The sequence below is a fragment of the Cricetulus griseus genome, chromosome 2, assembly GCF_003668045.3.
Source record: "Cricetulus griseus strain 17A/GY chromosome 2, alternate assembly CriGri-PICRH-1.0, whole genome shotgun sequence".
NCBI classification, from domain to species: domain Eukaryota; kingdom Metazoa; phylum Chordata; class Mammalia; order Rodentia; family Cricetidae; genus Cricetulus; species Cricetulus griseus.
Window position 1 is genome coordinate 173,815,014 of NC_048595.1, and position 27,653 is coordinate 173,842,666.

The window sequence follows — 27,653 nt, forward strand, 5'->3', positions numbered from 1 at the left end:
TATAGGTACTGGCTCCTTTCTGAGTGCAGCCAGTGCTCTGAGCCTTTTCTTCAGACTGCAACTTATTTTCCACATACACTGGCAATCTTATGAAAATACTTTAAGGCTTTAATAACAAATAATACTCTATCTGGATGAATGGTTTTGAGAACATCAAATTCGATACTTTTGAAAAGACTGGTAGTTTTTAGTTTTGAGATGAATCTCACTCTAAATAGCACAGGCTTCTGAAACTCAGCATAGCTCAGACTGGCCTCTTACTGGTGGCAATCCTGTTTCAGTCTGAATGCTGGATTATAGGTATGAGCCACACCACCTTGCTAAAACAGTGGCACTTTACAGTACTGCCAAGTTTATTAAGTACTTTAGGCCCTCTGATGTTAGCCCATCACCCACGACTGTACAGAGAGGAGAGCAGTCATTACCCATGATAAATGAAGCCTTCGTTAGTTAAGCCAAACTTCTTGTCTGGAGCATTCAAGTATTTCCACTGCTGCCATGTTGGAAAAGACAGTATGCACACTTACACATCATCTCCATGCTGTAGGCATGTTTTCTGTACTAACAGTTTGTCAATATGAGAAATATGTCATGTAGTTGTGGAAGTAAAAAATTTAAAAATACTTTTTAATCAGTCCTGGATAAAACATATAGTATCAAAATATGACTTAAAATGTTGGGGTTAGTTTGAGAAATGGGGTTAAATATACAGTGGAGCATATAAATTCTGAAATTAATTTTTAATGTGTGTGGGTGTTTGTCTGCATGCCTGTGTACCTGTGTGTCTAGTGTTACCATTTGATTCTTTGGAACTGGATTACTGAGGGTTGTGAGCTGCCATGTGGGTACTTGGAATCAAACCCTGATCTTCTATTTGCTACCAGCTGGCAGGTAAAAGCAGTGACAACATGCGGATCAGTGGAAGTTCAAATAACAGGAAACAATTTACAATTTATCAGGCTGTTTAAGAAAAACCCACAAAAGTTAACAGGTACTCAGATTTCATTCTCATGTTAAAATTGTGTCCATGTAGGTATCAATTATCTAAGCTTTCTAGCTATGCAACTTTGAATTTGACAAGAATTTCTGACTTACTGTCAAGGCTACCTGGCTGCTTCATCCTCAAGCCAAAGGCTTGAAAGGTCACACACATTTTTAAGATGAAGAGGGAAATGTCCATATGCTAGCTGGTGTTCTGTCAGCTTGGCACAAACTAGTCATTTTGGAAGAGGAACCCCAACTGAGAAAATGCTCTTATCAGATTGGCCTATAGGGCCTGTGGTGCATTTTCTTGATTAATTATTAATATGGGATGGCCCAGCACACTGTGGGCAGTGCTACCACAGGGCTGCTGGTGCCAGTTGCTCTAAGGAGGAAGGTTGGGCAAGCCATGGAGAGCAGGACAGCAAGCAGCACTCCTCCATGGCCTCTGAATCAGTGACTTCCCTCAGGAGTATAACCTGAGAGCTGTAAGCTGAAATAAATCCTTTCCTCCCCAGGTTGCTTTTGGTTATGGTGTTTTATCATAGCAACAGAACTGCATAGGAGGTGAAGGTGAAGTCCAAGTTGTAAAGGAGACCTTAGGATGTTAAAAATGCCAGCACTATGCAATGTCTATCAAGGAAAGCTGCTGGCATGTGATTCAACTTACATCCTTACTGATTTTCCAATACAGATGGATTTCATTTTTCAAGCCCTGGTTAGAACTTCAAGAACAACACTGAACAGAACTGTGAGTCAACAACCTTATGGTATTTTACTTATTTTCTTTTCCTTTTTAAACTTTCTTTGGGGCAACAAAGACTCCTTATATATTTCTGTCTGGTGTGGTACTATGTATTTCAAAGTATTCAATTATGTATCCAACTTTGCAATAACCCTGCCTCAACCTCCTGACAGCTAGGATTATAGGAATACACTGCTTTATTCCTGCTATTAAAGGAAGAACTCACCATTCACTCTATTAACTTTAAATATTCTTTCATATTGAAGAAGGCCTTCTTTATGCTCAGTTCCTTATCACAAAAGATGTTAGACTTTATTGACTTTTCTCAACTTACCAGATGGACACTCACATATGATCATGTATTTGTGCCCTCACTGATTTGCTATAACCATCCCCCAAATCAGCACGTGTGGAAGTATTGTGGTCCTGTGTAGAAGTGTGCAGACCAGCAAAAACTTAAGAGCCATCCAGTACTCATGTTTCCAGCTGAGGTCGAACAAGGCAATGCTTTACCTTTTTGCTTTAGCTCGTTAGTTGATAAAATCATGGGGGTGGAAGTAAGGCAGGTCGGTATGTTATGCTATGTTGGGGCATGTTGGACAGGAAGTGAATTCCAACTACCATACCTTAGTGGGGCAGCCTCACTGAATACTTCTGAACCTCATTTTCATCTTGGTAAAATCAAATCTAAGTTGGTGCAAGTTTCTAGAGCATAACTACTGTGAAAAGTGAAAGTCAATTAGTCTAATTGATTTTTGGGCATTAAACCAACCTTGAGTTCTTGAGTTAAGTTACTTGATAAGGTTTATAGTCCTTTTTACATATTGCTATTCAGTTTGCAAGTATTTTATTAATGATCTGGTGTTTGTATGTACAATAGACAATGTTTCAGTTTTGCTGCCATGCTTTGGGCTTGGGGAACAGTGGAGTATGTTTTCTATTTTAGGAAGAACTTGCAGAGAAAGGTGGTGCTGATTTTAATGTTTGTCAGAACTGAATAGTGATGGCATCTGCTTGTAGGATTGTCTTTGTTGAGACTCTTATGATTAATAATCTTTTTATTACCAGTCATCTTGTTATTTCAAGTTGCTTTTAAGTCTGCTTGTAGTTCAAATAAAAACGAAAAGACCATTATCTCCTTCAGCTTTTGAAGTTAAACAAGGAGGCAAGGAAGCCACCTTCAATGATTAGAAAATTCAGCAGCTACCACAACTATCCAGTTTAATCTCTATTCTTAACCTCTACTGTTGTTAGCTTTAAACACAGACAGACATTTTATCACCTCTTCATGGTTTCATGAACTTATGAACAAGAAATTTTAGTCTGTTCCACATAAGATTTATATATAAACCTCTTGACTAACACTTGAAGCAAAATCCTGTAATCATAAAATCATAAACAGTTCTCAGGGTTATAAACAGCTCTTTCTCTCTTTCCTTATGTACACAAATAATTCCTATCTGAGAACCTGTAGAAAAGGAAGTGTGTAGTAAGAAGCCACTGGAATAGAAAATTGAGACTAAGTTTGGATGGCCAACTGGTCTAAGGCACTGCATTCAGGTCACAGTCTACCCTGGAGGTGTGGGTTCGAATCCCATTCCTGACAAGAAATTTGAGACTAGATCTGAGACTACAGTTCTGCTCCAATGTAAGACAGTTTGCCTCTATCTGTTTTACTCGTTGGTAAAATGAAGTTAATTAAGCCTGTGATGTTAATTAAGCCTGGTGATTGAAAAGGTTCTTTCTGGGGCTGAAGCAATGGCTCAGTGGTTAAGAGCATTTTCTTTTTTTCTTCGAGACAGGGTTTCTCTTTGTAGCCCAGGTAGCCCTGGAACTCACTCTGTAGACCAGGCTGGCCTCAACTCACAGAGATCCGCCTGCCTCTGCCTCCCAAGTTCTGTAATTAAAGGAGTACATCAAGCACTTGCTGTTCTTGCAGGGGATGTAGGTTCAGTTCCCAGCACTCACAGTGAGTGGCTCACACCTGTCTGTAATTCTAGTTCTGAGGATCTGATGCCCTCTTCTATGGACACATGTACACATTCAGGCCCACACACATACACATATAATAAAGTAACTACGAAAAAGAGAAAGGGTTCTTTTTTGGTGCCAACAATTTAACTCAATCTATAGTAATGATTTTCTGAGTGGTCAAAATGAAAATATATGGTACACATACATACATATACAATCTAACAATTCATTTTTCCTGCAGTAATGATGATCAAGCCCAGGTCCTTTCACATATTAGCTAAGCATTGTACCATTGAGCTATATTCACAGGCCCCATACTTCACTCTTATAGAACAAATTAATTCACAAAATCTTAAAAAGAGACAAAAGCAAGAGAGATAGTCTGGTTAAATAATGTAGTTTTTCTTTTCTTTTTCTGTTTGGTTTTTCAAGACAGGGTTTCTGTGTAGCTCTGGGTGTCCTGGAACTCACTTTGTAGACCAAGCTGGCCTCAAACTCAGAGATCCACCTGCCTCTGCCTCTGAACTACTGGGATTAAAAGTGTGTGCCACCACCACTCAGCTTAAATACTATAATTCTAGTACCTTACACTCCTGAGAGTCTGCTATAAAAACAGTTGTTGCCAGTTTTCTTTCTGTACATATACATTTGCCTATTCACCACACCTCCCTTTATGTAAGTGTTATTTCATGAGGAAGTACTGTAGTTATTCTAATTTTCAGAAACATGAAGGTCAGTTTTCAGAAATCATAAGCCTGTCAGAAAAACTGAATGGCATTTCATCAGTTGTCTCTACTGGCACATTACTTCTACCAAACTGGCAGGAGTAATGGTGGGTGGGATAGCTTGAAATGAATGCATGTGGAGTCCGGCTGCAATGACACCTGTCTGGTGGCATACCACTGTCTGAATTACCAAGATGTGAATGGTACACATCATGGAATGAGTCCTGTGATGAAGGAAAATGCCCTGTTTCCCCTGAGGTAGGCGTTGAGCTGTGATAAGGCTCATCAGGCAGACGACAAGCCTGAAAGCAAGTCTTCCTGCCCAATCCTCGATGCATGTCTAACTTGGCAATAAGAGGCTTCCCAACATTCACTTCCTGCTTCTCCTCCACAGTGTCTTCCAGTCCTGAATACTGATAGGATAAACATACCGTGAAGATCAGATGTTCCTAAAAATAAAAAGAGGTTTATCATGTTTATTAACCATGGAAACCTTAAAGTACCACTCCCTACCCACAACAAAGCCCCACTCAGCTCCCTCTCTGAGGTTCCTCCCAACACTCCTAAAGCAAATAAGCAGGCCGTATCATTCAATACTTATCTGTTAAAATAATTCTAGTTCTTAGTAAAGTAAGCTATAAATCAGAGATTTCCCATTTCTGATGCACCATGAAAGGCTTTTCCTAAGCAGTGAGGCACTGGACTCTCATCCTTCTCCATAACCAGAAACAGGAGAATATAATGTGAAAATCATCTACTTTACAAGGACATTCAAAGCTTAAGCTGCTTTAACATATTACTAGATAGTAACTCAGTCAGCTAATGGGAGGAGAGTTGAAGCAGACTAGATATGAACAAATAAAAAGTCTGTTGTCCTCATAACAAGTGCCCATTCCTTTGCCTAATTTTTACTACATTATAATCATATAGCTAAGAAAAAAATGAAAAAAATTTTTTGCAAGGATATGCTTATGTTAGAAAGCTGAACTGTATAGAGGCAGTTTATCATTTGTCATTCAACAAGAAATGGAATAAAAATCAACTCCAATTTTAATTTGCTGTATGTTTTGTAGAAAGCCACAACAAAGAAATCATGACTTAAAAATGTATCACATATCCACTATGTGCCTAACTTCTTAACAGCATAGAAGACACAAGTCCCTAGGCCAGTATCAGGGACAAAATTTAATGATAAAAGTATCACTGAGAAGACCCACAGTAGATTGGTTATTGTTGCTCTAATTTAATACCCAAATGAAGCAGCTCATCTATAGATTATTCGACAATCAGTTTTGGTTTCACAGCTTTTTCATTAGTTGCTAAAAACAGGAAAAGTAGTAACCTTTAGTTTTTGTAGTGAACTGAGTCTAGTATAGAGGCAATGCTTAGGGAGCTCTTTTGATACCAAATAGCTGCCAGTTTCTTCAGGAGTCCCCTTATTTGCATGTTTTGGATCAATATCTAGATCCTATAAAAAACACAAATTAGTGAATGTCAATGATGCAATCAATGCAAGTTGTAACATTGTCTATAACACAAAGTATCTCCATAGATAGCGTTTTCTCATGAGCAATGACTTGCATAGGTAATCCCTTATCCAGGACTAAAGAAACATGAAAATGATTTAAGTTCATAAGTTGCTATCTGTGTGTGTGCCTGGGTGAGTATATGTGTATCACATGCATGACGGTACCTGTGGAGGCCAGAGGATGTTGGATGCACTGGAACTGGAGTCACAGGTGGTTGTGAGCGGGCTAATGTGGGTGCTGAACCCTGCTCCTCTGCAAGAGCACTAAGTGCCCATGACTTTTGAGCCATCTCTCCAGTTCTAGCAGTAAATTTTATGTTGTAATAAAAACTTAAGACTGTACTCAAGAATTACAATAAAGTTACTCAGCAGGGCGGTGGTGGCGCACACCTTTAATCCCAGCACTTGGGAGGCAGGGGCAGCCAGAACAAAGTGAGTTCTTGGACAGCCAGGGCTACTCAGAGAAACCCTGTCTTGAAAAACCAAAAATAAACAAACAAATAAAAGAAATGAGACTTACCAGTGGGAAATCAGTAACATAGGCATCACACATTATTATCTCGGGTGGTTTGTGGACTATGCTTGTGTAGATTATCATGACATTTGAGAACTCTGCGGCAAATCCTAACTGAATATGAACACCACATTGAAATTGAAGGCACATACTCTCTGGAAGTTCTGAAAAAGAACCATAGAAAAACATATAATAATATCATTTAAAGACTGGTAGTCGGACATTGGTGGTGCATGCCTTTAATCCCAGCACTCGGGAGGCAGAGGCAGGTGGATTTCTGTGAGTTTGAGACCAGCCTGGTCTACAAGAGATAGTTCCAGGACAGCCTCCAAAGCCACAGAGAAACCATGTCTCGAAAAAAAAAAAAAAAACAAAAAAACAAAAAAACAAAAAGCCTGCTTGGTAAATTTTCTGATGGCTAGCAGATACCCACAATGGGCAGTATATGGTTAGATGATTTGCTTAAAAATATTATGTAATGTTACTGCTGAAATGTATATACACAATTAGAGCAAAAGCCAAACTTTTGCCATCTACATATATGGTTTTTCCAGTGGGAATATAATATACATAGATTTTTATTGATGATTCAGTCTTTATGACAAGAACTTGCATGTGTGGTGTGATGCTGTGTGAAGGATAAAGCCTGGGGTTTTGTGCATTTTAAGTAAGCACTCTACTATTAAGCTAAACCTTCTTACCCAAACAAGAATTTTTATAAAATATATTTCACCAAGTGGCTATCATAATTTGTTACTAGTCATTCAGCTACTCCTGAATATCTACAGTATATATATATTCCAATATATATATATTCCAAGACAGGGTTTCTTTGCATAGCCTTGGCTGTACTGGAACTAGCTTTGTAGACCAGGCTGGCCTTGAACTCAGAGAGATCCACCTGCTTCTGCCTCTTGAGTGCTGGGATTAAAGGTGTATACCATCACCACCCAGTGTTGTTCCTGTGTGTGTGTGTGTGTGTGTGTGTGTGTGTGTGTGTGTGTATATATATATATATATGAAAAAGACATTCAATTTTAATTATTTGTGCAATTATCTAGAATATGATATATTTGTAACACTTCACCCTTAATGTGCTTTTTTTTCTCTATTTTTTAATTTAAATTAGAAACAAGATTGTTTTACATGTCAATCCCAGTTCCCTCTCCCTCCCCTCCTTCCCTGCTCCCCCCCAACTAACACCCTTCCTATCCCATACCCTTTCTGTTCCCCAGAGAGGGTGAGGCCTTCCATGGTGGGGGGGTCTTCAGAGTCTGTCATATCCTTTGGGATAGGGCCTAGGCCCTCCCCCGTGTGTCTAGGCTCAGGGAGTATCCCTCTATGTGGAATGGGCTCCCAAAGTCCATTCCTATGCTAGGGATAAGTACTGATATACTACAAAAGGCCCCACAGATTTCCGAGGTCTCCTCACTGATACCCACATTCATGGGGTCTGGATCAGTCCCATGCTGGTTTCCCAGCTATCAGTCTGGGGGCCATGAGCTCCCCCTTTTTCAGGTCAGCTGTTTCTGTGGGTTTCACCAGCCTGGTCTTGACACCTATGCTCATCACTCCTTCTCTGCAACTGGATTCCAGTTCAGTTCAGTGTTTAGCTGTGGGTTTCTGCTTCTACTTCCATCAGTTACTGGACGAAGACTATAGGATGGCATATAAGTTAGCCATCAATCTCATTATCAGGGGAAGGCATTTAAGGTAGCCTCTCCTCTGTTGCTTAGATTGTTAGTTGGTATCATCCTTGTAGATCTCCAGACATTTCCCTGGGGACTGCTTTCTCTTTAAACCTATAATGACTCCCTCTATTATGGTATCTCTTATCTTGCTCTCCTCTATTCTTCCCCCAACTCAACTTTCCTTCTTCGTCATGTCCTCCCCACCCCTTAATGTGCTCTTAACATGCTAATTTGCCAAAAAATACAACTTAAGAGAACTAAGTATTATAAAGATATTTTTTAAAACAGAAGTTCAAGAAATATATTATTTTTCAATCTTTTTTATGATAAAAGGCTCAGAGTAGATTACTGGGGAATGCCACAGAAAATCCTTTCCTTCAGGTAATAATTTAAGCTTATTTTTTACTATACCATTTAAACTACTAGAAGGTCCTCAAGGTACAGATATGATTTTCTCTTCATCTTCTTTTTCTGCCTTTGCCATTTCACCCACCAATCAACTGTCATAGATAGCATGGCAGTAACAGTTATAAGATGAGTTGTCTGCATATGTGAACTTGAGCCTATGAGACAGGGGCCGTTCCTTAATTCTAGACAAGCGGAGCACACGGTAGAATCCAGGAGGCTTTCCTGGCTCCTGACAGTCACACATTTCAAAAGTCACTCTGTGGAGGAGCCAAAGGCTTGCCTGTATCCCATATAAATAAAAATTTAACTTACTTTCAGAACAGAAGAATTAAACATGGTTATTAACTTTTGGAGTTCTAGGCCAGCCTAAGCTACCTAATGATGCCTTTCACAAAAGACAAAAACAAAAATAAATGAAAATTGTTTTAACTAATAGTAAAATACTAAACTAAATAATTTGGTATTTCTAGCATAAACCAATGTAATATATACAACTGAAAGATTAGTTTTGGACTTGCTTACTAGATGAATACATGTTCTTTTGAGGTAGCATCTTGCTATGTATCTAGACAAACCATGAACTCATGATCTTCCTGCCTCAGCTTTCCAAATGCTAGAATTACAGGCATACACCACTATTTCTGCCTCCCACCCCCACCCCAATTTCACTGTAAAACTCAGAAAACTGCTTAGTCAGAATAAAAAAAGACTTACCATTTTGAAAATAAAAGTTTATACCTGGGCATGGTGGCACACACCTTTAATCTCAGCATCCAGGAAACAGAAGTAAGTGGATCTTAGTGAGTTTGAGGCCAGCCTGGTCTACATAGTGAGTTCCAGGCCTGACAAGGCTACAGTGAGACCCTGTCTCAAAAAGGAAATCAAATAAACAAACAAAGTAAAAGTAAGTTTCTGATGGAAGCTCACACAGGAGACAGACTTCAGCATACCATGAGCCTTGGCCCACTGTAGATTCCGCACTAGAGACTCTGCTGAGCAAGCTGTCCCCTGGATTGGATCAGTAAGTGCTCTCTTTTCAGACAAGCTGCTTCGGATCTCTAGTGCTTGTTTGCCTTTGGTAAGGTGACATTTACCCATATCTGAAAGACAAGAAGGTAAACACTTTTTAAAGACTGGTTCTTTTGTTATATCTAAAATATTCAGGTCAGGTGTGGTGGTGCACACCTTTAATCTTGGCATTCAGGAGGCAGAGGCAGGAAGATCTCTGTGATTCAAGGCCAGCCTGGTCTATGTTGCCAGCTCCAGGATATCCAGACAATATAGAGAAACCATGTCTAAAAAAATAACAAAAATAAAACCAAACAAATTTAGGTTAAGCATTTCCTAATAAGTTAGGCTTTATTCTCAATATCATCTGTTAACAAATGTTTACTCAGTACCTACTAGGTACCAAGCATAGTTCAAAGTGCTAGTTTAAAGCAGTAAGCAAACACATAAAAATATTGACCTAAAAGCATGTTTTCTAATTATTAATTATTTTTTTGACATAGGGTCTCATGTTGTATGTGTTGACCTGAAACTCACTTTGTAGCTGGGCTGGACATGAACTGATGTACCACAACTGGTGCAGCATGCTTCCTCTTATTATTTATTTTTATTTGTTTGTTTGTTTATATTTTTAGGGGAGAGCTCAAATGCAGTCCCCCTTTAAAGAGAGATGCCATGCTAAGTTTATGCCTGTAGTCTGCTGAGAAACACTTTCAGTAGAAAGTCAAATGACAACATATACATGATAAAATTTAAAATTAGATGCCACATTTTCTTCAGCTATCTCTCTCTCTCTCTCTTTTTTGGTTTTTCGAGACAGGGTTTCTCTGTGGCTTTGGAGGCTGTCCTGGAACTAGCTCTTGTAGACCAGGCTGGTCTGGAACTCACAGATATCCGCCTGCCTCTGTCTCCTGAGTGTGTACAACCACCACCAGACTACTTTTGTATATTATACTATGAATTGTTAATAAATAGTAAAGTTAGCATAGGTGTGATGGTTTGCTCCTGTAATCTCAAGTCAAAGATAGGTCAGTATGTTGAGTATTAACAGGACAATCAAGGACTACATGTTAAAGATTCTTACTGGCTAAGTTCTTATTAGTTAAAAAGGAAAGATATACAAAGAACTTAAAAAAAAAAGAGGATGAAAAAGAATCAGGAAGACTTAACCAAATAAGAAAAATTGGGTGGCTAAAAATAGTTAAAAATTCAGATAAGTTGTAGAGGAAGATGCCTTGCTTGGCAGAGACTGCTCACTGCACTTTTATCTCTCCTAACAACTGAACTGGGCAGCAGCATGGCATCAGGCTGACACAAGGCAGAGCTCTGAGGACCGAATTCCATCTCATCACTGCACATGACATTCACTAAGACAACAAGGAAAGAGAAGAACTGAGTATCATCAGTGTTGCTGAACATTAAACCAAAAACTTTCCTGAAGCACATGATAATTCCAAACCCGCATAGTACTGATGAGAATAAAATAACCACCATCAAGGCACCCAAGTGGGTTTCTCTTCACTGCTGAACTTTTTTTGAGTGGATTGCTCTTTTTAAAATTTTACCTTCTGCAACTTCATCCAGTAACACAGTTATTTTCTTGTCTTCTAATAATCTATCTTTCAAAAATTTCATAAAAATCCCATTTGCCAAGCCAGAATGCTGGATTTCAAAAGCTTCTGCTCCTTGGCACCTTAGAAACACCAAGAGAAAAAGGTGAAATAAGCCAGGCACACAGAACAACAAAACCATGTGCTCACGGACAAAACTGAACACACAACAGAAGCCAAAGGCAGAAGGGTGGTGACCAGAGGCTGGTCAGGGCAAAATGCTTCTTTCTCTCAGACAGGGGAAGTAAATGGGCATGAAAGTAACTGGAATACTAGTGGGCTTCATGCAACCAGTCCATGCTATGCATATTATAACGCCCTACACCCCACAAATATATATGCTTATAATCTGTCACAATTCAATAGAAAACAAACAGCCAACATTTGCTAGTGGAGTGTCCATACCCACAGAAAAGCTTCCCCTTTTCATCTGCCCTCCAATGGCTTCCCAACTAGAACTGAGCTTGAGGTAAAAGTGAAGGGTTCTGCTGCCCAGAGGAAGGTACAGAGACTGAAGTGCACAGCTGAAGCTTTCTATGAGGCACATCAAGGTGAATTTATGCCTAGATGCCCATGGATATTTCCGTCTCTAATCTACAATCAAAACAAAGACATACAAGAATAAAGAAAACTGAATATAAAGTTTTCTTACGTGGCATATCCAAACACAATATTGGCAGTGACTTTCAGTGCATCCAAGATTGGAATGGTATCATCATAGTCATTTCTGTTTATATGCATGGGAAGGAGAAAAGGGCAGATACAAGTATGAGAAATTACTGTGTTCATCAATGAAAAACACACTACTATTTTTAGTACACATAAAATGATAGATTCAAATTCTTTTACTTAGACAGCTACATACAAACCAAGAGCAACCCAGGCTCCTACATTATAAAGACAGCAAATAGTCATTATATCTTTTTAGTTTTCTCCAGACATGGTCTCACTATGCAGCCCTGGCTGGCCTGGAACTTGCTATGTAGACCAGGCTGGCTTTGAATTCACAAAGATCCACCTGCTTCTGCCTCTTGAGTGCTGCGATTAAAGCCAGTTCACACCTGGCTTTTTTATTAGCTTTAAAAATGAAGCTGTATCTGAACTCCCTCATTGAATTCTGACTGATAAGCAAAAAAAAAATTGGAGAGGAATAATCATTGGTTCTGATCCACAGGGAACACAAAAGGCAGACAAACAGATTTAAGACATCCAAAATCTACTCAACTATACTTTCCACATTTTTACAAGACAGACTGGTGACTACCTGGTCTAAATCCACAGGTGTGATTGTTAATTACTGAAGAATAATTACAGTGACTGCTAGCAACATGTATATGTATTCTAGAGAGCTGATGCTTTGTGGTACAAGTTATATACTTGTACCTTTTAGTCCCTTCTACAGCAAACAGAAAATAAGTTAAAAGAATTAGATACTCATACCAAAATATATTAAGTCTGCTTTCAGAAACTCAAAATTCCCACTGGTTCTTAGTACCTTATGGAATTGCCTTAGGTTGAATATATAGAGATTAGAAATTTTACCTTTTCCGACACATATCCAACAGGAACACATTGAGTCCAGTTTCCTTTTCTTGCATCAATTTCAGTATGTTTTGTACGCACAGGCAATTTTCAGACCTATATGGATTTGGAGCATCAACAGGGACCATAAAACTGTTCCCAAAGTTTTCATAACCGTGCCCTGCATAATATAACAACCCTGGGGGTGGGGAAAGAAGAGATGTCAACTCTAAATGCATTTCAACATGTACAGATACACACTGTAAAAATGACTTATGTTTTTCAGGCTGATGAAAGTGTTTCTAAGAAACACTCAATACAGACACAATCAATAATCAAAAGTTGATCTGACCTTTATATTATTTTGGACATGATCTTTTGTAACATGAAAAATTAAAGACCCAGAGACAGATATTGGGGTTGAAGCTTCAAGCTGAAGACCAGAAAAGCAAAGCAGCCAGCCACTAGCTCTTACTACTACCTCAGGATGAAATGGCTGAGCCTGTCTGCATGAGCTCTCCACCAAACCTCAGATTGCTGCCTCTCCTCTATGTGGCTGGAGAGAATGAATGCCTTCCTATCCTCAATGTGGCTGGGGACTGAATGGCAACTCTAAGACCCTGTTCCTGTCTTAAATACCTCTCATGAGTCCTGGGATTAAAGGTGTTAGCTCTGTTTCTCTTTTAGACTGATTCATCCTTGTGTAGCCCTGGGAGGCCTTGAAATCAGAGAGGATCATCTGCCTTTGTCTCCTGAGTCCTGGGATTAAAAGTGTGTGCCACCACTGCCTGGTTTCTATGGCTAACTAGTATGGCTGCTGGGATTTAAGTTGTGTATCACCACTGCCTGACCTCTATAGCTTGTGGCTGACTTTGCTTTCTGAATCCTCAGGCAAGCTTTAATATATCATAAATAATATACACCACAATCTTTATTTAAATTTCATATTTTATAATACCACCAAGATACTGGAGGAAATATATTCTAATTTATAGAGGTAAGACCCAGTTAATAGTATCCTATGAAGTAGAAAAAGGTAGCGAGGACTTCTTTCCCGATTTGTTCCCTCATGAGCCTAGGGTGCAGGAAAGAACCTTGGTAAATAAGATGTTTAACATCATTTACCACTAACAAATCTAAACTGCAATAAGATACCATTTCACTCTTACTAGGACAGCTGCGATCAAAGACAGGCAATAACAAGGATGCGGAGAAATCGGGAAGCTCATTCATTTGTCGTGGTAATAAAATATGGTATATAAGAATTTTGGAAAGAGTCCACATCTCTTCAAAAAATTAAACACAGAATTACCATATGTCCAGCAATCCTACTGCTGAGTATACACATAAGAGAACTAAAACTTTTGTCCACATAAAACTATTAAAAAACACTTATAGAAGCATTATTCATATTATCCTCAAAGTGAAAATAACTTAATAACTATGTGATGAGATAAGCAAAATGTGGTATATTCATAAATTAAAATATTATCCAGTCTTAAAATAAAAAGTTCTGATAACATGCTATAAACTAAGTACATGCTCAGTGAAAGAAATCAGATGGAAAAGGTTATATGCAGAGGGTTCCATTAAAAAATTATTTTAAATCATGTGGACTTATGTCTGAATGCAGTTAGTCTTTTGTCAACTTGACACACATGCTAGGGTCATCTGGAAGGAGGAAATCTTAATTTAGGAAATATCCTCACCATAAGATTGGCCTTCAGGCAATCTGTAGGATATTTTTTTAAAATTAATAACTGACATGGGTGGGCCCAGCTCACTATAGGTGGTACCTCTAGGTACCCTAGTCCTGAGTTATATAAAAAAGCAAACCGAGCAAGCCATGGGGAACAAGCCATGAAGCAGTGGTCCTCCACGGCTTCTGCTTTAGTTCTTACTTCTGGGTTCCTAGCTAGAGTTCATGCCTTGACTTCCTTTCATGATGTACTATGATCAGAACACATACGTCAAAGATAAACTCTTCCTTCTTCAAGTTGCTTTTGGTCAGGCTGCTTTATCACAGCAATAACAAGTAAACAAAGAGAGTGTGTGCGAATGGGTGTATGAATGCTAGAATCCATGGAGTCCAGAAATGGGTATCAGATCCCCTGGAGCTGGAGACACAGCCATTTGTGAGCTGTCTATTATGAGTGCTGGGAACTGAACTTGGTCCTCTGCAAGAGCTTTAAGTCTTAACTGCTGAGCCATCATCTCTCTATCCCCTGTGGTTCCAATTATATGAAATATCTAGAATTGGCAAGTTCCTAAGACAGAAGGTATATTTGTGGTCAAAGGCTAAGTTAACGAGACATTTAAGTGGGTATGGCTCTCATTTTCCTAGTAATGAAAATGAAGTCAGGCACATGACCTATGCTCAACTTGGGGAATATTCTGAGTCACTAAATTATACTTTTAAAGAATACAAGTTGTATTTTTTAGCAAGTGTTCAAGATATAACCATTTTTCATCAGCCTCTTTACTATTTATAGAGCAAGGCAAACTTTTTTTTCTTTCTTTGAGACGTAGTCTCTCTGTAGCCCTGGTTAGCTTTGAACTCATAGTAATCTATCTACTTCTGCTTCCCGAGTGCTGGGATTAAAGGTGTGCACCACCATGTTCAGCTAAGACAAACTTATTTTTAAGCTCCATACCTGCACTGAAGTTATTCTTTTACCTCATTAAATCTTAACCCATGTCAAGAGGTATCTTGAATTCAGATTCCTGAGCAAGTTTTACCAACCAGTATTATCGCTTCTTAACACTGTAACATACTTTGAAATGCTGCAGCAACTTGTAAAAAATTGTTAATATTTCAAAACTTTTAAAGATTTATTTTTATTTTTGGATATGTGCAGGTACCCATGGAGGCCACATAAAGGTATTGGATCCCCTGAAGCTAGAGTTAGAAGAAGTTATGAGCAACCTAACATGGCTCCTGGGAACCCAAGTCAGGTCCTCTGAAAAAGCAAGACTCACTTTTAATTGCTGAACCATCTCTCCAGCCCCAGTAGCAATCACTTTTTGGCACTTAATCACAGACTGACTTTGAAGACATTGTAAATAGTCTTATGTATATGTATATTTATGGCTTTTTTGATAGAATATACTCATGGTATCATTTATCTTTGTATAACATTTTCATGGTTTTCAAATATTTTCATATACACAACCTTTTAGTTCAGATAACAAGTTTATAAATGATATCTATCCTTATATGATTTTGGGCTATTGAGGCAGGGTCTCATTTTGTAGTTTGGCTGGGCTAACATTTTCATGGTTTTCAAATATTATCATATACACAACCTTTTAGTTCAGATAATACAGTTTATAAATGATATCTATCCTTATATGATTTTGGGCTATTGAGGCAGGGTCTCATTTTGTAGTTTGAGCCTGGGCTAGCCTCAAAATTGTGACAATTCTCCTGCCTCAGCATCCTGAGTGCTGGTGTGTCACAGAAGAGAAAATTAAACAGTTGTTTCAAGTCACATGGTTGAGGCGTCTGGACTCCACAGGTGGTATTTCCACCATTGTATTAAGTACTGTAATGTTCTTGACTGACCATGTCATCTTTGTCCTTTTCTGTTTTTTACGTGCATCTTTCTTTTGTTATTACAGTGTCCGACAGAACACTGACACTTCTGTATCCATACAGATGGAACAGGAACTCAGTAAGCACTTGATGATAACAACATAGTTCAGGCAAGCAAAGACCTTTTAGAACTGGTGGTGCCATTTTCACAACTAGTATAACTCAGATACCCAATCAGGAAGCCTGGGTGTTGCCCCATCTGGCTCTAGCAAGATTCAGCTATGGAGAAGCAGCAACTTTGAGGGAGGCTTAGCTCCCACTGCTACAGATAAAAGAGGTGTGGTTCCATCATACAGTTGCCATATCTTCAGCAACTGCTAAGATTAAGGCACTTACTACAAAATATGTTTCTTCCTTTCCAAAATGATTTGTGCACAGTGTAAGCCTTTTGTATCAGTCTGCAATGAGACTACATCAAGGGGGATTATTTTTATGTAAAATAAACCAGTGAAAATCATTGTATTTTAAAAATTCCATCTCCAGCACTGCTAATTCTCCTGAGTATTCAAAGAAAGAGGAGAAAATAGATACCTTTAGAAATATCAAACAATTTAGTGTAGTTAGAAATTATGCAAATTAGATCATTAGGGAATTTTCTATCCTGGCAACATGATTTTTTTCTTTCTTTTTTTTTTTAAAAAGATTTATTTATTTATTATGTATACAGTGTTCTGCCTGCATGTATGTCTGCACACCAGAAGAGGGCACCAGATCTCATTATAGATGGTTGTGAGCCACCATTCGGTTGCAGGGAATTGAACGCAGGACCTCTGAAAGAGCAGTCAGCACTCTTAACCACTGAGCCATCTCTCCAGCCCCCTGGCAACATGATTTTCAAGAATGTAGTTTGGAGCCAGAAGTTGGTGGCCTATGCCTTTAATCCCAGTACTCAGGAGGTAGAGGCAGATGGATCTCTGTGAGTTCCAGGCCAGCCTGGTCTACAGAGAGAGTTCCAGGACAAAATTCAAAGCAATACAGAGAAACACTCTCTCGAAAAAACAAAACAAAAAACACAAACAACAAACAAACAAACAAAAACAAAGAATGTTTGGGGCTGGTGAGATGGCTCTTTGGAAGGGATGCTTGCCACCATGATTGATGACCCAAGTTTGATCCCTGAGATCTACGTGGTAGGAGAAAACTGACTCCTGTAAGTTGTCCTCTGACTTTCTGGCATTGTGGCACACACCTACCTATATACAAATGCACACATGCTAAATGAATACATGTCATTAAAGTTTTTTGAGACAAATCCCACTATGTAATCCTAGCTAGACTAGAACTCACTATATAGCATAGGCTGGCTTTGAACTCAGAAATCTGATTGTCTCTGCCTCCTAAGTGCTAGGATTAAAAGTGTGTGCCACCAAACATGTACCTTCATTTTTTTTTTTAAAGCTTTTATTTTTGGCTACAGATAAAATATTTGGATGGTGGCACATAGCTGTAATCTCAGTACTACAGAAGTTGAAACAGGAGGAGCCTGAGTTTAAGGACAGTTTAGGCTACATAAGGAAACTGTCTCAACCAGAACAAAGCAAATCAATAAAATAAAAACAGTAACAAACCTCTCCTACTCAAGTGGATTTACATTCTACTTTGCAGAGTGCTCTGTTGAGAATATCAAATCACCAGCTTTGGGAGACTCACATACTCTTCATAACAAGGCAGGTAATGGCATCACTCCCCTTTTACATAAAAAGGAACTTGAGACACCAAGAGGTTTAAAAGCTCACCCAAATTCCAAGGACTACTAAGTCAGAAAACTAGACTTTGGATGCAGGTAAGCTTGATCAGTGTGCTGGCTTAGATTAATGTGTGTGTACTAATATTTCATTGTGTAGACTACATTATAGTTTATCCCCCACCATGTTATTTTTCCCCAAAGAAATCTTAGGCAGACTCTTAATACACAAAACCTGATGAGTTGGACTTCTCTAGTCAAGGCCCAAAGTAATACCTAGTCCAAATCTCCAATCTAAAAGTCAGTTTGAATTCCTCTAATAGATTTTTTGAGTGTGTGTATACATGTGTCATGAGTATATGCATGTTTACATGTCTGTGTGCACACTTGTGTAGAGATGTACATTCATGAGTGTGTGCATGTGTATGGAGGTCAGAAGCTGATGCTGCGGACCCCATTTCTGTCTGTCAAGTGCTTGGATTACAGGCAGCCTTCTATGCATGCCTGCCATTTGTATGGGTACTGAGGTTCAAAGCCTGGTCTTTATGCCTATGCAGCAAGCTTTCTAGCGCATTTAATAAAATTTTAAGAACTGTAATAATAATGGTAACAATGGACACAACAATTTAGGCAGTTGGAGTGTATCAGGCACGAGGATAATTTTTTTCCCTGTAACAGCTTTGATAATTGACTTCTAGCCAGTTTATAGATCAGTTTTAGTTTGGAAAAATTACCTAACCAATAAATGGTTGAGTTTATTCGAATGCTTAACCATTGACTTTGAACTAAATGACTGACTCCAGGGTAAATGGGTTTTTGTCATATTCTGACCAAGTTCATTTAACATTGTCTTCCACAAAAGGCATAGGTAAGCTGCAAGCAGTGATGAATATACAAACACATTTGGTGAGGTGGACAGACTGCCATACAGTCACTTTTCCTCCTATTTATCTGTGTAAGATAACTATTTATACATTTGTAAGTAAATTGTTTCTTTTTTTGTTTGTTTTTGCTGGTTTACATGTTACAGGCTGAATTACATATTTTTCTGTTCTACTATAAGTTTTCTTTCTTTTACAATAAATGGGCAATAAGAGAGTATTCACTGTGTCTACACTTTTCTGTATCTCAAATTCTTCATGCTGAAACTCCTTTACCTTCTCCTCATCCCTAAAGGAACACTAGTCACCTGGGGATATCAGGAGAGGTAAAGGCACAGACCAAAAGACAAATGAAGTCTCTTTATGGCATGCCCTACACCATGAAGCCTTCACCACACTTACATTTAATGTAGATGTGTCTGATGTTTTGGGTAGTCACAATACTTCAAAATGTAATGCAGCCACCCTGTTAAGACATGAATCAGGATTTTTAAGTTTTTCTAGCTTTCTTAAGTTGCCCTTTGTTCTATTATTTATTGCTCTTTATTCTACACCCCAAACTGATATTGTTACAACGGGGACTGTGTGTAAAGTGTAAAAGCCAAACTGAAATCTTGTATCCTAATCATCCCTTTACAGTTCTGGCTCTCTGCTTAATAACGGGGCAATTAAAAGTTCTGACTTAAATTTTCAGAGAGCTGAAAAATTACGATGACAACTGCAGTAAAAAATAAGAGTAACTGAATATATGACTATATCATTGTTTCACTCTTTAGATATTTTACCAATGCAGAAACTTAAATTTAACTTAAATCAATATTATTACCTTTTTTTCTTACATCTCACTGTTTCTAGTCAAGTTTTAGAAGCAATTCCCTATATAAGTCAAACAGGCACCTTAAAAACTTAAATTATATAACATATTCAAGCGATCCACTTTTTAAAAAAAAGAACTTTCATTTATTGAAGACTCATACAAAGTAAGTTAAGTTCTCAAAAATACATTTTCACAGAGAATTTTATCAAATGTAGTCATCAGTTTTGTAGCTACATCCTACATAGTGTCCAATAATGAATGCTAGGAGGAGGATGGCCCCACCTTGGGTCTGGGCTGTGGAAGAAGCCTGTCACGTGATTCAGATAAGGCGAGATTGTGCGTGCTAAGTACCTGAATACTGAGTTCACTGAGTGAATACCTTTGTAGACAAGTTTTCTCAAAGTGCATCCCATGGCCCCTTCCTAATACCATGATTCCTTTTCCTTACTCTTTGACAATTTCTTTTATCAATATTATTATATTTTTTAACTATTTAAAACAATTTTCAAATTCAAACATATTCTGATCATATTAAAACACACTTCTTGTTAGAATAGGCAAGCTGTCAAAAGTCCTATTTGTATCGCATATGCTTTCTTATTTTTAAAAAGATCTACTTTTATTATTTGAAATTATGTATATATGTCTGTGTGTGAGTATATATACTTGAGTATAGATGCCTACCAAGGCCAGAGGTATAGGATTCCCCTGAAGCTGGAGTTCCAGGCAGCTGTGAGCTGCCCAGTGTGGGTGCTGGTAACTGAACTTGAGTCTTCTTGGAGGATAGCATGTGCTTTTAACCACTGAGCCATCTCTCTAACTATTTTCCCTTTTTGTAAGGAAAATGAGTGAATACATCTATTAATTATCAATTTATAACACTCATGAGAAAACTTTTGTTTCAAAATCAGCATAATGGTAGAAATGGAAAACCTGAAGCAGCTACCTTGCTATTCATGTGTACTACAATAGTCACCCTCCTTATTGAGAGGAGAAAATTAATTTAAATTAAACTTTAAGGCCTTTCACCATCCCTTAGCCAACAGTTTGCTAAATCTTCAAAAGGGTGGTTTTTGTTCCTTTAAAAATTCTAACTTCAAGAATCATTAAAAATTCTACCAAGTTTACCTCACCATGTTAACCTACTTGTAAACAAGAAAGTGAAATCTCTTAAGTTATTGAAATAAAATAAATTGAAATGTAAAAAAGTCAAATTGACATTTTTGTTTATTATCTACAAGCCTAACTCCAGGCCAGGAGATGCCACATTTTTAGCACTCAAATATTAACAAAGTCATGGTAAGTACAATCTGAAAGACAGTTGGAACGAACTCAGTTGCTGGCCTTCCGAAACTCAAGGTTACAAACATTATAAGAAATAAATTAGTAAGGAAATTCTTTCTACTACCAGCATATTCTGGTTTATAAAATTCTTTATCAGATCTACAGTATTTTGAGTTCTTTTCAGTAAAACCATTAAAAATTTATGGCTACATCTTGAATTAAATTTGCACAGAATTTTAATAGGCTGACAAGGCTGGGTCTACACACAGTGAGAGCCTCTGCCTAGCATGTAAAAGACTCTATAGGCTGAGTTACCTCCCCAGCATAGGGCAGCAGACTGGGATGGATATGAAGGAAACCCTCTCTCCAACATTTCCTTATTAAATTCTAGATCCTAATAAATAACTAGAAAATACCAGGCAATAATTAAAGGAAGCAAATACAATGTATATTCTATCACAACCATTTATATTTAAAAGAATCTACATATTATCAAGCATATATGAATGTTTTGTTACCTGATAATCTACAAGGTCAAATTTCTAAACTTACAAAACAACTAAATATTGTATGGTAACTGTTACAGTCAATAAAAAATAAAGTAATAGAAGACAGGAAAGACTTCTTATAAGAATTTTCATAAAAAAATATTGTGCTGGTGGTGGCACACACCTTTAATCCTCTTAGCACTTGGGAGGCAGAGTCAGGTGGATCTCTGTGAGTTCATGGCCAGCCTGGTCTACAGAGAATTCTAGGACAACCAAAGCTGTAACATAGAGAAACCCTGTGTCTAAAAAAGAAACAAAACAACAACAAAAAAGAATGTTGTTCTAACAAGATAAAAAAAAAAAAACCCACAGAAGATATTCAGCTAATTAGTATTCATATGAAATAAAGATAAAATTTATCTTTTTTAACAAGAAAATTAAAACCCTTCAATTCAACAGTATGTTTACCCACCATTATCTGACTCTCAACTCTTTTTGTTTATTTTTTTGTTTGTTTTTGTATGCAAGAATGTTTTTCCTGTGTGCCACTTTTGTGCCAGAAGAGGGTTCCAGATCACCTGGATCTGGAGTTACAGATGGTTGTGAGCCACCATATGGGTTCTGGGAATAGAACACAGGTCCTTTGGAAGAGCTGCAAGTGCTCTTAATTGCTGAGCCATCTTTTCAGTCCATGACTTCCAACTCTTAATGTGTTTAATAGGAATGGCATAAAATTATAAAAATGAGTATTAGAAATATCTTACCGTATACTCCTTTGTCTAAAAGTAGTAAAAATTCATCCACAGCATTACACATCTCATACTCAGTTAGATCCAACAATGAAACAACTTTGAAATCTAGTTGCCTTAATAAGTTGGTCAGTTCATACACATCTACCAAAGGGGCTTTAAGCTTGGGGTGCTCCCAGTAATTCATATTTCCTATCAAAAGGGCAACCTTGTCCTTCGCTGTAAGAAAAAAAAGGTGGGGGAAGGGTGGGAATTAAAGGAGAATATAAAGATTAAAATTTATAGAAGTATTAAAATGAAAACTTTGCTTTAAGACTAGTGTTTTATTTCAAGTAAGACTTACTATATTAATTTTTATTTTAGAGATATTACTTTGCATAGGAGACTAAGAACACAACAATAAATATATTCTTTGGGAATCAGACAAAGGATACTTATTAGTTATATATGAAATATATACCAAAGTGTGCTTTCATTGAATTGGTTCTGTTTTACTGAGAATGGAGGAAGTAAGACAAAGCAACACCTAAAGAGGGGTAGGAAGAATTCACAGAGCTAGGAGAGAAGGAACTTCACAAGGACCACATGTGTTCCTATATTGGTTGTGTGGATGGACTATTTCCTCCAGCCTCTAAACTTAAACATTTTTATCATCATCATCATTATAGCATATGTGAATGTGGGCACACACGCACAATGGTGTGTGTGTGTGTAGTTCAGAGGGCAACTTTCATCTTGCCAGCTCTTCTTGACTTTTTAAAGACCTATTTCCTGTTTGCTTGGGATAAGGCTATTTGAGGAATTTTTTGAGGTTAATTTTTTGACTTTGCTCACACATAGAGAGGTGTTTTGGTGCAGTGGCAGATGAACAATATGTACTTATGCCTTAAAAAGTATCAGCTAGCCTATTTAGAGGTATGGCTTGGCCTGAACAGTTATGGGCAAAGCTTAGTGCTTAACAGACTTTACATTGCATCTTTCTTGACAGTCTTGGAGTGGTGACAGTGGTGGCAAAGTGTCAAGAGACCTATGCACTGCCAGCTGTATAAAGTTAGAGCACAGAGAATTACATAAAACACACAATACTTCATAGTAATCATTAAAAACTACACTACTGGTTTATATATTTACTATATAATGCTTTCCATTGTTAAATTTTATTTTAAAAATTATAAATTTCATCATTATTCTAGAGTATATGACTTCTAAATATGAAAAAAAGGTTACTTCTTAACAGCATATAATGGTCTGTCAGCAGTGGCCTCATACACCTCAGCATTTTGTGAGTGCACTGGGCCAAAATTGAGAAACTGACCTATAGGGTCTAATGATGCATTTTTCAAGACATACTTCTATCATTCAGAGATATGTAACTATTTGGGAAAGAATGATTTATAGAATCAAAGACTCCAAGAATGTGAGAATGTGAAGATATCAATAAATGCCTAAAACTCTTGCAAAATTTTTTTGTCAATGATAATTTTTAAAAGCTAAATTATATAACCTTTTAAAGTTTACTGGTAAGGAAGATGGTGGGTCTTACCTCGACCAACCTACTTGTGAAGCAGTTCCTGGTTGGCAGGAGAGCTAATAGAGAAGTAGAGACAGGATGAGACAAGATGACAAAGACCCATTCTAGGAAATGGTTGTGGCAAAGAGACCAGACAGAGAAAGGAATAGTAAAATCTGAATTTGAGGAAATGAAAAGAATAAAGAAAATTTCAAAATGGCAAGTACATAAGCAAGTCATCATGAGTTTTAGATGATAAATTTATTATAAAACCATTTACTGTAAAAGCCACCCACAAGTTCTTGAACACAGACATTTACTGGAAAAAGGATAGATGGGGCTGGGAGCACAGCTCAGTGCTTGAGTGCATGCTTAACATGTGTGAGGTTAAGCTTTCATCCACAAAAAGTGAGGACAGAGTCTACATCTCAGGAGTAAATTATACATTTCATAAAGTAAAATCAGTAATCATTACTGCTGAACTTTCAGTATCTGCTCAGTTACATCTGAGCTTGTCATCTCTCTGTGTGTGTAATTATCACATGTGCTTCTCACTACAGAACATCCTAGCTATGACTTTGTTCATATCACTACTATAGTTGGTCTTTCTTACCAAGTGACACTGGGAATCTAAAGAAAAAACAAAACTGGACTACATACAATTTTATCATTATGAATGAAATGTAGCAGTTTTTTTAAAGATAGTAATTAGTAGCCCGGTGTCTTCAACATCAAGGGCCTTTCTTCACATTTACTGTTGTCTAATACTGTGATTATCCCTGAACTTTGCTATCACTGAGCTGCTGCACTCTCAAATCTAATGTACTTTATTCTTCTACAACCCCCTTGTTGTGGATTGAAAGAAAATAGCCCCCAAAAGAGTGGCACTATTAGACGTGGCCTTGTTGGAGGCAGTTTGTCACCATGGAGGTGAGCTTTGAGGTGTTAAATATGCTCAAGCCATACCCAATGTCTCAGATCACTTACTGTTGCCTTCTGATCAAGACGTAGCCAGCACCATGTCTGCCTGTATTCTGATATGCTTTCCGTCATGATGATAATGGACTAAACCTCTGAAACTGTAAGCTGTCACCTCAATTAAATGTTTTTCTTTATTAGAGCTGCAATAGTCCCAGCACTCAGGAGGCAGAGGCAATTGGATCTCTGTAAGTTCACGATCAGCCTGGTCTACAAGAGCTAGTTCCAGGACAGCCTCCAAAGCCACAGAGAAACCCTGCCTTGAAACCGCCCCCCCCCCAAAAAAAAACAAAAAAACAAAAAAAGACTTACTATGGGTAGCCTGAGGGAGAGCTGACCCTGCCCTTCCTCTGCAGCACTCAGGAGAGTGGCCCTATGCTACACTTATGTAGTGAGAGATCTAACTAGCCGCACCTGTGGTGCATACGTGAGCCGAGCGAGTAGGATTTGGTCTGGGGTCCGGGACAGGCTTGCTCTCTCTTGGTTCCAGTCAGGTCAGAGAGCAGCAGGGCGTGGATCCTCAGAGCTGGAACTTGTGGGTTATTGGTTTCTCATGTAAGTGACTTCTCCCAGAATAGAATTAACCTATATCTATCCTAGTCCCGAGTATCTTAATCTGTACATCTACACACCTGGGCAATGCAGTGAAGCTAACCCTGAAGGTATAGGTGTGGAAGATCCAACCTTGGGGACATAAAAGCAGGAGAACTGGCCCACCCCTTGCTCATGGCCACAAAAGAAGTGAACTTGCCAGGACAATGCAGGAGCGCTCACCCTAGTGGTGATGGTAAGGGCGAGCTGGCGCGCTAACCAACAATGCAACTATCCAGACCTAGAATCAGGGTTGTGTTGGCCCACCGCCAACATCCACCCTACCTGTGATCTGCTGGAACACATGAAGGGGCTGGTCCTGCAGGATTTCCATAACACAGGACAATAGCAGGATAACCAAGAGGAGCCCAGTGAAGGCCCAGTGTGACTATTGTAGCAGAAACCAGAGGCCTTGAACCAGACCAATGACTCTCTGCAACAAACACTTGCAAGTAAAGATATATGGATAAAAGGGTTTTCTGTGTGACATACTGTGTCACATTTCAGCTTCCATGATGAGATTGATTTTTTTTCCCTTCTCTTTTTCTCTTAAATTTTATTTTTATTTTGGTGGGGAGGTTGCAAGGGCAGAGGGTGGATATGAAGGGATAAGGAAATGAATGGGATGGATATACATCATGTGAAAGACACAACGAATAAATAAAAAGAACAACAAAAAGGGTCACCATGGTCATGGTTATCTCTCCACAGCAACAGAAATCCCAACTAAGACACCCTTGCTCTTTAACATGTTTGTTCCTGCTGCACTTTTCCCTCCAACTCAGTAAATCCAATGTCCTGACTCCTAATGTTTTCTGTTTATTAACCCTTCTCTCCCTAGGCAGTTTTTATCCTTTGGTTAATTCCTCCAAATCCCAACTCTTGCTTCCTCTGATATGCACTGTGGAAACTTTCACTGCTACAGAGCTTGGCACACAGAAATGGACAGATGGGCCAGTTCACCAGTCTGTCTTCACATTAAAACTGAATTCTACTGCAGAAGAACTACACAGCTGAACCGTAATTTTAATTTTTGTCCGTTTGGTTGTGAGCCTTAGTCTTTAATGGCTAAGCCATCTTTCCAGCCCATATTCCTAATTTTGACTCTCCCAATAGTTTTCCACTTCTGAATGGTAGTTTCTATTTAGGTTCCATAGTCAGCCTTATTCTATTTTTTTCTTCAATCCTTTCAAGCAGAATTACCTAGACAAGGAAATAGTCAACTAAAAAAAATTAATGTCCGAACAAATCTCTCTCTCCTCTCTCTCTCCCAAAATTAATGTCCTAACAAATTCTCTCTCTCTCTCTCTCTCTCTCTCTCTCTCTCTCTCTCTCTCTCTCTCTCTCTCTGAGATATGGTTTCTCCGTGTAGCTCTGGCTGGCCTGAAACTCACTCTGTAGACCAGTCTGGCCTTGAACTCATGGAGATCCATCTGCCTCTGCCTCCCTGAGTGCTGGGATTAAAGATGTGAACCACTACCGCCTAGCTAACAAATCTTTCTCTAGTTTCATTAATATTCTCCTTTCTAATCTGGGCACTGAATTTTTAATCACAGACTTTGCGAGGCAGAGGCAGGAAGATCCAAGAATTTGAAGTCATCCTTAGATAGTGAATTCAAGGCTAGCCTGGGCTACATTAAGATACTGTCTCAAAAAGTAAAAATGAAAAAAGAACAAAAACAAGGGTTCAAAATTCTGATAAAAGCCAATCAGACATATTTTAACTTGACTGCCATAGATCAATATGTTAGCTACTTCTACTCTCTAAATATTAGTCTACTAAGCCTTTATGAATGGCTCTCCTGGATATTCTCCCTTGTGTCTTCTTCTCCAAAGCATGCTTAAATGTTACTACCCATGTAATCTTACCTTACATTCTTCTCTTCCAACTGTAGAGGGTGGGAAAACAAAGTTCAAGGCTTACTGCCACTTAAACAGTATTTTCCTGATTTCTACCTCATTAGAGAACAGCAATGACTACCTCTTCCTCAATGCAGCATGATGTTTCTTTTTGTTTATGTGTTGCCAGAAACAGAAATCACTCCTTAGGAACTGACTTGAAACAAAACAAAATCTTTCTACTTTTTGGTTGTGAGCCTAGCCTTTAATGGCTGAGTTATCCCTCCAGCCCACAGCTATAATGTTTCTAAAGGTTCTTCTGTAATTTCTTTTACCCAAAATAAAAATCTGCCCCAATGTCCTTCAATCAATCAAGTTCAATACTGTAAATTCCTTCATGATAATAAAAAAATTGGAGTTAAACATTATAATTACATTTGATCATGTACTGCAAACTCAACTCACCCAAAGACTGGCCAGTTGTTTGTTCTTTATTATCTGTACAAAGATAAAAGAGCAAACAGATGCTGTT

General features: G+C 38.3%; 1 protein-coding gene across 2 annotated transcripts in view; it reads right to left on the reverse strand.

The window, feature by feature from the left end:
• Positions 1 to 3,811: 3,811 nt before the first annotated feature.
• The window catches only part of Malt1 (MALT1 paracaspase), a 44,539-nt gene continuing 20,697 nt past the window's right edge, over positions 3,812 to 27,653 (reverse strand). For both annotated transcript variants that reach the window (XM_027402740.2, XM_027402739.2), the window contains 9 exons: positions 27,587 to 27,619; positions 22,219 to 22,422; positions 12,727 to 12,904; positions 11,837 to 11,911; positions 11,140 to 11,267; positions 9,517 to 9,666; positions 6,474 to 6,631; positions 5,768 to 5,893; positions 3,812 to 4,874 (listed from right to left, as the gene is read on the reverse strand). In XM_027402740.2, coding sequence (XP_027258541.1) covers positions 4,434 to 4,874; positions 5,768 to 5,893; positions 6,474 to 6,631; positions 9,517 to 9,666; positions 11,140 to 11,267; positions 11,837 to 11,911; positions 12,727 to 12,904; positions 22,219 to 22,422; positions 27,587 to 27,619 — 1,493 coding nt within the window. In that variant the 3' untranslated portion in view covers positions 3,812 to 4,433. The remainder of the gene's footprint in view (positions 4,875 to 5,767; positions 5,894 to 6,473; positions 6,632 to 9,516; positions 9,667 to 11,139; positions 11,268 to 11,836; positions 11,912 to 12,726; positions 12,905 to 22,218; positions 22,423 to 27,586; positions 27,620 to 27,653) is intronic.